This window comes from Oncorhynchus nerka, linkage group LG24 (assembly GCF_034236695.1).
Source record: "Oncorhynchus nerka isolate Pitt River linkage group LG24, Oner_Uvic_2.0, whole genome shotgun sequence".
NCBI classification, from domain to species: domain Eukaryota; kingdom Metazoa; phylum Chordata; class Actinopteri; order Salmoniformes; family Salmonidae; genus Oncorhynchus; species Oncorhynchus nerka.
The window spans coordinates 59702906-59717107 of record NC_088419.1 but is presented as its reverse complement, the minus strand read 5'-3'; the positions used below and the strand labels follow the sequence as shown (position 1 = coordinate 59717107).

At 43.8% G+C, this 14202-nt stretch overlaps 1 protein-coding gene across 2 annotated transcripts in view; it reads left to right on the top strand.

Annotated features, from left to right (window-relative positions):
- LOC115108317 (RNA polymerase II elongation factor ELL-like) overlaps positions 1-14202 on the top strand; it is a 43303-nt gene that overhangs the window by 18929 nt on the left and 10172 nt on the right. Inside the window, exons 2-6 of one of the 2 annotated variants that reach the window (XM_029632506.2) lie at positions 4597-4641; positions 10142-10263; positions 11053-11216; positions 12408-12658; positions 13012-13079. In XM_029632506.2, the coding sequence (XP_029488366.1) occupies positions 4597-4641; positions 10142-10263; positions 11053-11216; positions 12408-12658; positions 13012-13079 (650 nt within the window). Of the gene's footprint in view, positions 1-4596; positions 4642-10141; positions 10264-11052; positions 11217-12407; positions 12659-12954; positions 13080-14202 lie in introns of both variants that reach the window. The other variant, XM_029632505.2, reaches the window with a different exon arrangement.

Here is a 14202-nt window from a genome sequence, read left to right as displayed (position 1 = left end):
CCATGGCTTTTGCACCATCAGTACAGATACCAACACATGTTAACCACAAGTCCATTTGATGTCACAAAATTGTCCAGTACTTTCAAAATATCCTCTCCTGTGTTGTCTTGGTTTCCAGTGGTTTGCGGAAGGTGTCTTCCTTAATTGACCCACCCATAAACGTAACGGACATATACCAGGAGCTGTGCCAGGCCCACCACGTCTGACTCATCCAGCTGTAACGCATAGGATTCACTGGCTTATAATAGACGCAGTAATTGTTTCTAAACATCTCCTTGTCACTGATGCGTCGTGAATCAGTGTTTGATGAAGGCTTTCTCTAGTTTTTTGTCCTTTTCCCCCCCAAGATTGTCCCAGCCATATCTGTGGCAGCAGGAAGAATTAAGTCCTCCACAATAGTATGGGGCTTGTCTGTAAGCCATTCAGTAGCTCACCATTTATGATGCTTTTAGCCCCATCTTATTAATAGTATGTTTTTTATTTTAGCAAATCAATTAATGAATTGTTCATCAGCCTAATCGCTTGGGGGTAGAAGCTGTTTAGGAGCATTCTGGTCCTAGACTTGGCGCTCCGGTGCATCTTGCTGTGCGGTAGCAGAGAGAACACTCTATAACTTGGAGTGACTGGAGTCTGACAATTTTATGGGCTTTCCTCTGACACCACCTATTATATAGGTCCAGGGTGGCAGGAAGCTTGGCCCCAGTGACGTACGCCTTATGGTCAGATGCTGAGTAGTTGCCATACCAGGCGGTGATGCAACCGGTCAGGATTCTGTCGATGGTGCAGCTGTACAACCTTTTGATGATCTGGGAACCCATGCCAAATCTTTTCAGTCTCCTGAGGGGGAATACGTTTTTTGTCGTGCCCTCTTCACGACTGTCTTGGTATGTTTGGACCATGATAGTTTGTTGATGTGGACACCAAGGAACTTGAAGCTCACAACCTGCTCCACTACAGCCTCGTCAATGTTAATGGGGGCCTGTTCGGCACGTCTTTTCCTGTAGTCCACGATCCGCTCCTTTGTCTTACTCACATTGAGGGAGAGGTTGTTGTCCTGGCACCACGCTGCCAGTTCTTTGACCTCCCTATAGGTCGTCTCATCGTTGTCTGTGATCAGGCTTACCCCCGTTGTCGTCAGCCAACTTAGTCTTACTACTCGAAAGTCGTCTTAATTCTCACTCAAACTCCCGTGTCTTATTTTTCAAATTAAGCATGCTTTTTTTCTAAAATGTCTGTGCAAGAGTCAAGGTTTCATTGAGTTGAGTACTTTTGCGCACCAAACATGGAAGGAAAGGCACTTCTCCCAATATAAGTGAACCCCAAATCAATGTATTTCGAATATTTGCCCCTTTTCGATGGTCCAAATTCCTGTCTGTTCGGTGCTCTCCCGGGTAAGGGGAGGGTAGCTCTTCAGCTGCATCAGATTCACAACTGTCAGTGTCCGTGCTAGCTGGGCTAACAACAAATGTACAATTACTGATGCTAGCGTTGGTTGTGCTCGTGGAGGCAGAACAACTTGCCGTCAACAGGTGAAGTACTGCTGGTAGTAACAGTTCTACCAGTAGAGCTGGTATGGGTCTCTATTAGAGGTTGACCGATTATGATTATGGGAGTTGATAGGACAAAAAAAGCCGATACCGATTAATCTGCCAATTTTTATTTATTTGTAATAATGACAATTACAACAATACTGAATGAAAGCTTATTTTAACTTAATATAATACATAAATAAAATCAATTTAGCCTCAAATAAATAATGAAACATGTTCAATTTGGTTTAAATAATGCAAAAAGAAGAAAGTAAAAGTGCAATATGTGCCATGTAAGAAAGATAACGTTTAAGTTCCTTGCTCAGAACATGAGAACATATGAAAGCTGGTGGTTCCTTTTAACATGAGTCTTCAATATTCCCAGGTAAGAAGTTTTAGGTTGTAGTTATTATAGGACTATATCTCTCTCTCTCTACCATTTGTATTTCGTATACCTTTGGATGCTCCTACCTGGGCTCGAACCAGGAACACAACGACAACAGCCACCCTCGAAGCAGCGTTACCCATGCAGAGCAAGGGGAGCAACTACTCCAAGTTTCAGAGCGAGTGACGTTTGAAACGCTTTTAGCATCCCGCTAACTAGCTAGCCATTTCACATCATCGGTTACACCAGTCTAATCTCGGGAGTTGATAGGCTTGAAGTCATAAACAGCAGAGCTGTTGGCATAACGCACGGAAGTGCTGTTTGAATGAATGCTTATGAGCCTGCTGGTGCCTACCATCACTCAGACTGCTCTATCAAATCATACTTAATTATAACATAACACACAGAAATGCGGGCCGTAGGTCATTAATATGGTCGAATCCGGAAACAATCATCTCGTAAACGAGCCAGGCGGCCCAAACTGTTGCATATACCCCGACACTGCGTGCAATGAACGCAAGGGAAGTGACACAATTTCACCTGGTTAATATTGCCTGCTAACCTAGATTTCTTTTAGGTTTAAAAATATATACTTCTGTGTATTGATTTTGAGTAAGGCATTGATGTTTATGGTTCGGTACACGTTGGAGCAACGGCAGTCCTTTTTCACGAATGCACACCGCATCGATTATATGCAACGCAGGACACACAACTAGTAATCTCATCAACCATGTGTAGTTGCGACTAGTGATTATGATTGATTGTTTTTTATATGATAAGTTTAATGCTAGCTAGCAACTTACCTTGGCTTCTTACTGCATTCACGTAACAGGCGGGCTCCTCGTGAGGCAGGTGGTTAGAGCTTTGGACTAGTTAACCGTAAGGTTGCAAGTAGTGAACTGACAAGGTAAAAATCTGTCTTTCTGCCCCTGAACAAGGCAGTTAACCCACCGTTCCTAGACCGTCATTGAAAATAAGAATGTGTTAACTTACTTGCCTAGTTAAATAAAGGATAAATAAAGGTGTAAAAAAATAAAATCTGCAAAATCGGTGTCCAAAATGACAGATTTCCGATTGTTATGAACTTGATATAGGCCCTATTTAATCGGTCGACCTCTACACCCCCCCAACGGCGTACCCCACTTTGGGAATACTTGTAATAAGGAATCGTTAGACAACGCTAACTAAATGTTAATGAGGACATTTTGTACGTTTCTGACCTAAACGATCCAATTTAACTCAAATGCTACTTAACCAGCAAGGCTCTTGTTCCAGGAGAGGATTCTCTGCTGTCAACAAGCGAATACTTGATTTTTGGAAGAAAACCACTTAACTAGCTACTAAATTAGCAAACCAAATGTACAACTGCAGAGCATTTAGGACGTAATATTTATAAAATATCTAGCTGGCAAACATTTTAGTTGTGAATTCCATACTGTGATTAGATCACCTGGCGCATGCTGCACAACCGTGTGACTCACAAGGCACCAGTATCTTGTCATTGTGTGCTTGTAAACAGTGACTGGGGACTACAGTAAGCTACTGTACGTAATGTGACAGATGAAATGAAGAACGCGATGTTCTTTATCTCCTAATGTATTGCACAAGTTGACTGCAGGTGTTTACTTAAAGTAGCTACAAATATTAAAATAGATTTGAATGCTTAAAATAGTTTTGGGGGTATTATAAAACCATCCCATGGCTTGTTCCAAATACCCCGGTATACTGGCCAAGCCTATGGTCATCAGGCTATGCTCAATGCTCGTCTGATTTCATGGGTGTGCTTTGCGAAAATCTAGAGGATGTATTGACTGTGTTTGTACCCCACAACTTCATTTATCAGCCTCATCTGGGGGCTGCTAACAGCTAAATATTTAGAAAAATGTCAGCACCTTGAACACTATACTGATTGACTGGCTGTTGTAATGAACGGCCTCTGTGCTATAAAACAAATGACTGCCCAGGTACTGGCATGCTGCTTTTTATGCGTACAGATTATCTGATGAATATGCCTGTGTATCTGTCTGCTTGTGTATGTATATAGGTGAACACATATGAAAAGGAGGAAGCTCTGCTGATTGAAGTTGATAGCCTGCTGCTTGCTTTGCATTTCAATCCTGTCACCCTCTAAAGGGATGGTTTAATGGGTTGAGCGATAGCAAGGCCTCAACGTTTAGAGTTTGGCGCGTTGCGAGGCAATTTCCACTGCACGGGGGCAGGTCCAAAATGAACTCCAATCTGAGTGCTTGATGTGAAATACAGACTGTTACCCCTCATCCAAAAATGACATTTTTAAAAGCTCATGCTGACAGTGATCCACTGAGTTAGTATACATATGGGAAATAAAGGGACTACTTCCTCACCTGTTGCTGCTTGACATATTAGTTCTATCATAATGTTCAAAGGACATTAGCTAGATTATCAAGATGAATCTTTTTGTATGACTAGACTTTTTGAAGATTCATAACAAGGGTAATACGATGGTGATTTCGAGATGGTTAGATTTCTCTATTGCACAGTGCTTTGTGCAGTGTGCCAGTCACTTGAATGGGCCTTACTGAACAGTCCACTACATTTCCCCACCAAGCAGGATCTATGAAGTTTTACCCGCTAAATTTACTTGTTCAGTATGATCATTTTTCAATGTGACTGTGTTAATTTGTTCTCGTCCATCTCTCTCAGGGCCTGTCTTCACAACCGCTGATACGATTTACTGGAAGCCAAGGGGTAAGTGCAGTCGTAGTTTTTATAAACCTTTTAATTTTCTATCTGTCCCAGTTAAATTGGGATCACTGTCTTCAAATGATATGTTCAGTTTGCACCACTTATCAGTAAAGAATGATTAACTCAGTGACTGTCCTGTGTGTATAACCAGGCACTGACTAAATTGCCTCTGTCACTGCAGTGAGCTGTATTTGTTGTCTGCAGGTGACTGGCAGGATTAGATTTTCCTGTAATTTTAGGGTGGCTGCACTGAGCAGGAAGAGCACAATTGTTCTCACAGCCCTGGAGTAGTGGTTCCCCTCCCAGTGTGGAGGGAAAGGAAAGGAAAGCTACCTGAGAGACAAGGACCCAGACCAGCCCATCACTCTTCCAGTTCTAGCAGCAATAGCCTGTACAATTCACCCATACATTCTGCAGTAGCATTAAAATAGTTTTTTTTCTAAGGTGAGCGTTGTTGCATTCTCATTACGAGCAGCATTGTATGCATTCAAGACATTTAGCTCTGCTAGTCCAATGTTTCTCCACCAAACGAAAGCTTACTAATGTGGGTCACAGTGGAGCAGACTCAATGTCAGAGGTAAAACTTTTCAAACAGTTCATGTCTTGCCTTATACCCTGTGGTGTTTACTGTGTAGATTAATATATTTGTTATCATGTCAGAGGTCTCCAGAACTTAAACTGGAGCGGTGCCTCAGATCTTGCTAACGTGTCTAATTTATTGGTTTGGATAAGCTAGGTAGGCCTTATGTCTAATCAGTACTGTTTAGGACTAGATAAGCTAAAGCTAGGTGGGATGCCTGAACAGTAGCATGTAGAGAAGGAAGGTGGGTCCTAGCAATCCAGGGAGTGATTATAGAAAGGTTTGTGGCCATTGGATTGTTCTTTTTAACTTCTCTCTTGAATGTCTTTAACCCTCAGTCTGTAATATTTGATAAAGCCAGAGTATTGAAGGAGCAGCTGATTTATTCTTATTGTGTTATATCTCCATCAGATGCCTGCATTTTCCCTCCCTGGCTCATTTCAGATGCTTGTATTGGGAGAGGAGGGATCAGTAATTGGTCCTATCAACTTGAGATCAGAGGGTTAGAAAAGATGGTGTTTTTCCGTGATGAGTTATGGCTGGGCTGGGTTTGAACCATTTTAGAGTTCACTGGAACGCTAATGAGAGCGGGTAATGAGGGGGGAAAGCTGCTAAATGATGTCGGCTGCTCCGTGAGTCCCATAACATTAACATTCATTCATATTGGCAGAGCTTTCATTCACAGCCACTTCCAGGGTCAGGGTGGCATAATAGAACCAGCTCAAAGAACAGCCAGGAAAGGTAAACATCCTGTTTGTATCAGTGTTCCTCAGGCTGTGTGTCTGGCTGTATTTGGCGAGGACCGGTATGTGCCAGCGGCGATGGCCCCCCGCTTTACACAGCCTCTCCTGCCGCAGTTTAATTAATTATAGTGCTGAGGATGAGACCAGAGGAGCTGCAGTGACGGGCCAGTCCTCTCGAGTCCCCCTGGCCTGAAGAGGCTTTGTTTGCAAAATAAGAGGGGAGAAGGGGGTTGAAAATGGTTGTTAAAATCCACTTGCTTTTCAAATGTTAGCGGGGTAGGGTGGGGGACCGTGTCTGGGCCAGAGGGTACACTGGAGTGTGCTGTTCATTCAGCTTTTTGTTGAGGATGAACTTCCCCTCTTTCCATGCTCCCATTTTTTCATTTGAACATTTGCTCCATGTTTTGGTAATGCATCATTTTGTTTTAGCATTTCCTCTGGGAGATGGCTGCTTCCAAACTTTCTGGTTTGGCTGGATGCAGTGGTTTTATGGAGGGGCACTGTTTTTTGTGGATTAACAAGGCTTTTAAAGAGGGTTGTCAGTCACCACCTGATGGTAACATGTCTACGTGAAGTTCCAGTGTACATGGATAACTGCCAGTATGCTCAGCCAGTAGCCCATTACTGCAGCAATACTTTGGTTGGCCCCATGCCTGCAATGGGAACAGGGCATCTATTACGCGAAGTCTTAGTCAGGCCCGGTTCTGTCATCCTGTAGTGTCAGACTGACTCACCCCTCTGCCTTCGTGAGTTCCATTCCCTCTTAGTCATCTTGGGTTACACACACACACACACACACTTCCATTATATGTTTTGTGTGTGTGTGTGTGTGAGTGTAACATACTCCTACCGCTGAGGAAGATTTCAACGTAAGTGTATAGTGTGCACATATGCAGTGTCACCTCAGTTAACAGGAAGCGGTGAATGTTGATAACATTCAGCGGAACCTTTGAGTGCGGAAGCATGACTGTTTTCCTGTATTTGTTTTGTTCTTGTGACGTAAGATTAATGTAATATCCAGGCTACCTCAACTGGACGTTTAGTAAATGGGGCTAATCCCATTGAGTTTCATATAAACTTACAAGGCAATCCGTTGATAACTCTGCACTGTGAAAGGCTAGATCTCTTCATGTGGAGCATGTAAGGCAGGGTTTTACTGGAGCGGAGGCTCAGCATCTCACGTAACAGAGCCCTTGGCTCCCAGGAAGGCGGGGACACTGTTTATTTATAGATGGCCACCTGCAGGCTTCACATGTGTTGGGACCTTGGGTAAACAGAGCCGAGTGAATCACTGATCTCCAACACTGCAGGGAGCCGCCAGGGGTCTGTCAGCCAGCCAACTACCCCAACACAGCCCTTGCCCTGCCTCACTCCTCTCCTGTTAGACAAGACAGACTAGCTCACATACCCAACTACCCTCTACCCCAGCAAGCATAAGTCCAGGATCAAATTAGGACATTTGTTGATTTATCTGTTCCTATGTAGGAGAAGAGGGACGCTTATGTCTGTTCATTCACCACTAAGGTCTAAGGGGCCTGGTTTCTACTAAGGGTGTGTTTGGAAATTTGCAGAATCTATTAATTTACGAACACTCCACACCCATTGAAAATGGACTGTGTCAGTAAACGTTGGCAAAAAAGCATAATACAATTTTCAGCCGCACAGTCTGGATAACCTGAAAACAGCCTAACCAGCTCTTCTAGGGCAAGTAAAAGGGTCAGTGAGGTGTTCTCTCATTTTGTGTCTGGAAGTAGCTATCAAGCTTGTCAACGTTAGCCAGTTGCCTTGGATACTTGACTGCCATTGTGGGGTCAGAAAGCTCAGATCAACCCTACTCCAGTGTGCGCTCTAAATGCTCTGAATTTACGAACGCCCAGAACGCACTCTGAGCACACTGTCACTCCAGATTGAATTTACGAACCCATCTTAAACTAACATATGGAATTGTTTTAAGATTGTCATTCCAAGGATAATTTACCTCTTTGATTTGGAATTTTAGTATAAAAATGATTTGTTTGAATTTGGCCTAACTGCTATTAGCCCATAGAAGAGCATATTCCTACATGGCAAAACAGATGGTCAAAATATCTATAAAAAAGGAAGTATGTTTTGAAGGGTCTGTCCTATATCAGAAGGGATTTTTTTTTACACTAGTACTTCCATTATTTGTTTTAACTTGTACCGCGCTACCTTCAGACGAGGCTTGTGGGCATCCTAGAGAAAAACGTGTTTGAGAATCTCACCTTTCGATGGTGGTGTCATATTAGTGTGTAGCCCAAACTGTTAGGACGCTTCAGACAGAAGGTGGTGGTGGTGGTGGTGGTACCAACTTCAGACGAATCTTGTGGAGTTCGTATTGTTTGAGTCCTATTAGTTTGTCGGCCAAACCTTTCGGAAGCTAAAGAATGTTTTTGTGACGACACGATTTTCGGGATGTCTCCTAGTCTGACACCACTGTAGCTCTGCCACCTTCCACTGCAGATGCGGGTGGTCGATTTGAGACTCAGCCCATGGAAAAACATCTAGATTAAACAGATATTTGCTTATGCTAATTAATTTCCATGGGGGGCGTGGACATCGACTCTAGGTTAATGCCAGTTTAGCCTACTCACTGTTTCTCTAAGATTGTGGTGTTTGTGTCCTAGATACTGAACTCTGACAGCTCAGCAACACCTGTCTAAATGAATATTGGTATTTTCTTGTTGCTGCTTGCATTTTACAAATAGTTTTCCCTCTTTAAAAAAACAGTGTGGCCCCTGTCATTAGATGCATCTGGACCTCATCGCTGGGCGGTAGTCATTTCCAAGTTTGCCTAGAAGTAACACCTGTAATGTTGGCACAGCAGAGCAATTGTCTAAGTGTGGGGTGGGGTGGGGGGTGAGACTCGGTTGCGTCTAGCTGGCTGTGTATTTGCATTTACTAAGAATGTTACAGCACGGAACATGTGGGCTAACCTAGCTCGGCCATGCACCCCTGTATTAGCTTGAAGCCAAGCACCCCTGTATTAGCTTGAAGCCTCACCCTTTACTCATCCCACACCACCACGCGGAATGAATGACACACATACCTATACTGCACATTTGTTTGTTTAGTACACATACAGGCAACTTCCAAAATAATAGCACAGCTTCATTGGCACAGATTCTACAAGTGTCTGGAACTCTGGAGGGATACAACACCCTTCAGTCTCAGGCGCTGTTCCAGAGTATCCCATAAGTGTTCAATTGGGTTGCGATCTGGTGAAACACACACTTGAAATCCCCTATGCTCCTTTGAAACCACTCTTTCGAAGTCCAAGATCTCTTCTAGCCATGGCAGCCAAAATAATGGGCAACTGGGAATTTTTATACATGACTATAAGAAAATTAAGCAACCAACATCTCATTTAACTTAGGAACCACACTTGTGGAAGCTTGAAATATACACAGTGTACAAAACATTAACACCTTGCTAATATGGTGCTAATATTGCTAATATAATTCATCAGACCAAGCCATGTTTTTCCAGTTCTCCGGTGTCCAATGGTTTCATTCCTTAGCCCAGCCCGCTGCAACTGCAGTTTCTTGTTTTTTAATGAAAGAAGTGGAACTCTGTATGGTTGTCGGCTGCCATACCCTATTCATGTCAAGGTACCATGAGTTATGGGTCTTGGGCACCGATGTTACGACTTTTACTTCCTCTAGATAGTTTTTAAGTTTGATAGTCTTCTTGGCGTGTCACTGGGAACCTTTTTTTTTTCTTCTTTTGGTTAGACTAGTTTGATCCCAGGCTCACTCTTGGGGTGGCAAGTACTCTAGTGGTTAGCGCGTTGGACCACTAACCAGAAAGTTGCAAGATCGAATCCCCGAGCTGACAAGGTCAAAATCTGTAATTCTGCCCCTGAACATGACAGTTAACCCACTGTTCCTAGGCAGTCATTGAAAATAAGAATTTGTTCTTAACTGGCTTGCCTAGTTAAATAAAGGTAAAATTAATTAATTGTCTTAATTATGGTTTTACTGTATATGGAGGGCAGTGAGAGATTCGGCAAACTGCTGTATGAATAATTCTCTAAATCTGTCACAAGCTGGTGGTTGTATTGATTGTAACAGATTATGGATGACCTTTCCTATATTTATCATTAAATGCACTCTCAGGGAAGGATGTTAACCATTTGATTTATTATTTTCTCTGTCCACAGAAAATCTCAATACCGTGGTCGGAAAATCCGAATGAGCTGCGACTGTTTACTTTCTACTTGTCCAATGTGGGTAGAGACAACCCACAGGGCAGCTTTGACTGCATCCAGCAGTACATCACCAGGTGAGGGACCACAGAGGAACTGGCCTCATCCCCTCTTTGACATATAACACATGCACACATTCGTCACTCATTCACGCATTATATATACATTTAACACCCTTTTAAAGAGTTCTGTTTTGGATTGAAGCTTCTGTACCATGGCCCCAAGGGGAGGAGTTTGTTAACATGGTTAAGAGCTGAACAGGATTGTTTTTAGGAGACTACTATCTGCTCTAGTGGTCTTCTGCCTCTGGAGTCTGATTGAAGAACAATGTTGTGCAGATGTATTGAATTGAGTCAGATGTTTGCGTATTGACGTAAGGAGAGGAACTAAGTCTCGGCTCTGACTGTCTGGTGTTTTAACACCGATCATGTCCTCAACCATTTCTAATGAGATTTGTTTGGCTGGAGATCACCCATCACCCTGGATGCTTATGAGCCCCTAATTCCAATATAAACCAGAGGCAGAGCTGCCAACTTTATTTCATCCTCTGCCAAACCATCATCAAAGTTAGGAGGAATTAAAGGAGGAAACCAAGTCAAAACCAGGAAAGATTAGGATTTAATGCAACGTTGGTTTGTTAATGTGTGAATCAACTGTTGAATAGAGTATCAAGTTATAATGCCCTCAAGGCAGTGGTATGTCATGAATATTAACCCGGCTGGGAGCGTTGGGCATAAAACGTTTACTGAATGTACTTCCTCACTAGTATTTATAGGCAGTACAGTGTTTCACATAAGTTTTTTTCCTTCAGTGGTAGCAAGGGTAGGGGGTCACTTACTTGACCTTTCTCTTATGTGTTGTCTCAGTGAGGGGAGCATTCAGCTGGACTGCCTGGGTGGAATCCAGGACAAGATCACGGTGTGTGCCACGGACGACTCTTACCAGAAGGCCAGGCAAAGCATGGCTCAGGCAGAGGAGGAGACCCGCAGCAGGGGTGCGATCGTCATCAAGCCTGGGGGGAGATACGTGGGTAAGGCCCTTATGCATTGTCTACACTGAGCTGTGGTCACACCCAAATCAGTCAAAAACATGAGCTACTAATTTAGCCCTAGTCTAGGATGGATGCATACAAGATTTATCAAGTTTATTTTTTGAGAAATGTTCCCGCATGTCTGTTTACATCCAGGGTGAGTGAATGCTGACTCAGTGGGAGGGACATTTTCATGTGAATGCCGCTCCCTGGTAAACTGTCTCATATCAGGGTGTGGAGCACGCCAGGCAGTCAGAGCAGTAGCATGCTCATCAGCCAGGCTCTTATTGAACATGTGGGTTATTTCCACATCAGTCAAGCGCTCCAACCTCCTAGTGTGGCCCTGTCCAGTGGGAAAGATTTTAGACTCTTATCCAGCCTCCTCCAGGGTAGATGCCATTTCCACACTGAAAACACACACGCAGGGCTGCTTCAAGTGAACATCAAACATACTGTGTGGGCTTTTTACTAGTCACTGGAGAGCTGCATACTGAAACTGGTTCTGCTGCAGTTCAGTAAAGGCCATAGCAGCCCTGAACAGAAACAAATGTACCTAGAAATCAAACCGCAGAATCTCTTTTATGCATTGTTGTTTATGATTAAACTTTTAGGATACACTGCAATTTACTTGTTGGAGAGGAAGTTAAAACGGTGTAGTGTCATTTCCGTTCACTCCCAAGCTGTCTTAGTCACACTCTTATCTCCACATGACCTTAATTCTGGTGAAAAGTGGCTGAGCTCTTTGTGTAATTGCAGGCTCATGGTTCCCTGTGTAGGGCCCAAGGGGCTGACTTGGCAGGATGTTTAGGAGCTCAGAGCTTCACAACGTCACGCCTGTGACTTGGCACCAAACCAATTGCCTAACTGCCCAGTCGCCACAGAAACGCCATCATAGGTTCACAGATATGTTTAATGTAGCTGTTTGGCCAGGAAGCAGCTTGTTCAACTACTTGTACTGTGGTGACTATATAGACTAGTTGGGTTCATTTATGATGTTCACCCTGATATTATAACAGGTACTGCTCGATGTGTACTTTTCGCTGTTAAATATTTTGATGGCTTTTAAGTGGCTTTGTGAAGATGTACTGTAGATTGATTACGAACAACTTCTCACTACAAAGCCAACCTCTCATGGTTATGTCACACAAGCCCAACCTTTCTGACACACAACCATGTCTCTGTTCTAATCAGGTAAGAAGGTGCAGATCCGGAAACCGGCACCTGGGCTGTCTGACATCGCTCCATCGCGGCGGACGTCGCGGCCTGTCATCATCTCTAGCAGTGCGGCGAAGAAGAGCACGGCGCAGCAGAGGCCCCTGAGGGAGCGCCTCACCCACCTGCTGGCCCTCAAGCCTTACAGAAAGCCTGAGCTCATCCTGCGCCTGCAGAAGGATGGCCTCTTGCCCTTTGACAAGGACTCTCTGGACAGCCTCCTGCAACAGGTTAGTTAAGTCAGTCACGCTCCTAAGGTACGGTGTCTTTCACAACAGGTTAGTTGTACTGGAGCTTGGCAGACCCATGGCCCTTCTGAGCCCAGTGTCCTCAACAGATAAGTTAGTCACAGGACCCAAACCACCTCCTAGAAGTCCCTTAGAGCCAGCCCTCCAGCCCACTGCAAACAACTCACTGCCAGTGTTGCAGGGTATTAATGGTGCGTTTCTTGAGGATAGGTTTAGAAAATGCATTCCTCCAGAATACTGTCATGGCATTAATGTCATGTATTGATTGCTGTCTATAGGTGGCTAACCTAAATGTGAGAGACAACACCTTCACATTGAAGGACTCTTTGTTCAAGGACATCCAGAAGGACTGGCCAGGCTACACTGAGGGAGACCAGCAACTTCTGAAGAGGATCCTTGTTCGGTATGTGCTAGGTGGTGCTATATTACTATATTGCATGCCATATTAAAACCAGTTATTTTGTGTACAGTTCCACATGTCAACAACTGCCAGTGGCATGAACCAGCAATAATGGAATCCTCTTCACTTTGATTTGTGTACTTTATCACCTCAGCTTTGTGTTAGTTTAAACAAATTGCCTTAGAATCCCAGGTGCTGTAGTTCCAGATATCCTCAGGAATAGTACAGACTCAAGTCTGAAACCAGGCCACTGCTCACCATGTGTGGTTTTCTCTCTGCCCTGTGTTCTTGACAGGCCTAACTGGCTTTTTTACTGGTGAGACCAGGGGGGAAAAAATCTGGTTTCTCAAGATCTGGGGCAGTAAGGAAATGCAGCTCGCAGCTAAATATAGAACAGGCATTGCAGCATGCTTAGTTGGGTTTACTGAGTTGACCCAAAATTGTTGGACTCAATATAACAGGGAATATTTCACATTCTCAATGATTAAATGTTTCTGTGGAATTCATCCAAAAGCAAGAGATTCCTACCGTATGTCTTTTTGGACTGCACTTTGAGCCTTGGCTAGCTTATCAGCTAAACACCCTCCCACAATGTTTGAACACCAGCTATGGTCATGCAAGTGTAGTGCAGAAAAATGATTGGAAGACATGTGATGCAACACTGTTCCAGCACATGCTGATCCATGTGTGAGGTGGCACTGGTTCAAGGTCCAGGCTTGACGCTTGAGTCGAGGCTCCTTAGTCTTCAGCTGTGACAGGACCACTGCACAGCAGCTAGCCTCTTCCCTAGGCTGTTCTCCCCACCCCTCTAGTGTTTCTTACTCTTTCGCATTTTTCTCCCCCTCTGTAGGGGCAGGACTTGGATAATTCCCCACTGTATCCCACTGCCCCCTACTGTCAACACTCTACCAACATACGCAAATAATATTCTGTTGATGTACACATCACACAACCTCTGTATACCGTGTTTTTATTTAGCAGCTGATACTTAGCATCTCACCCAAGGCTTTGCCAGATATCTATTTATGATGTCTGACTTGTTTAACCAGGTCAGTTAAATGTGTATTTCTGTCTGAGACAAGGAAAATAACAGAATGTAGAGCAAGGCCACCATAATATGGTCATG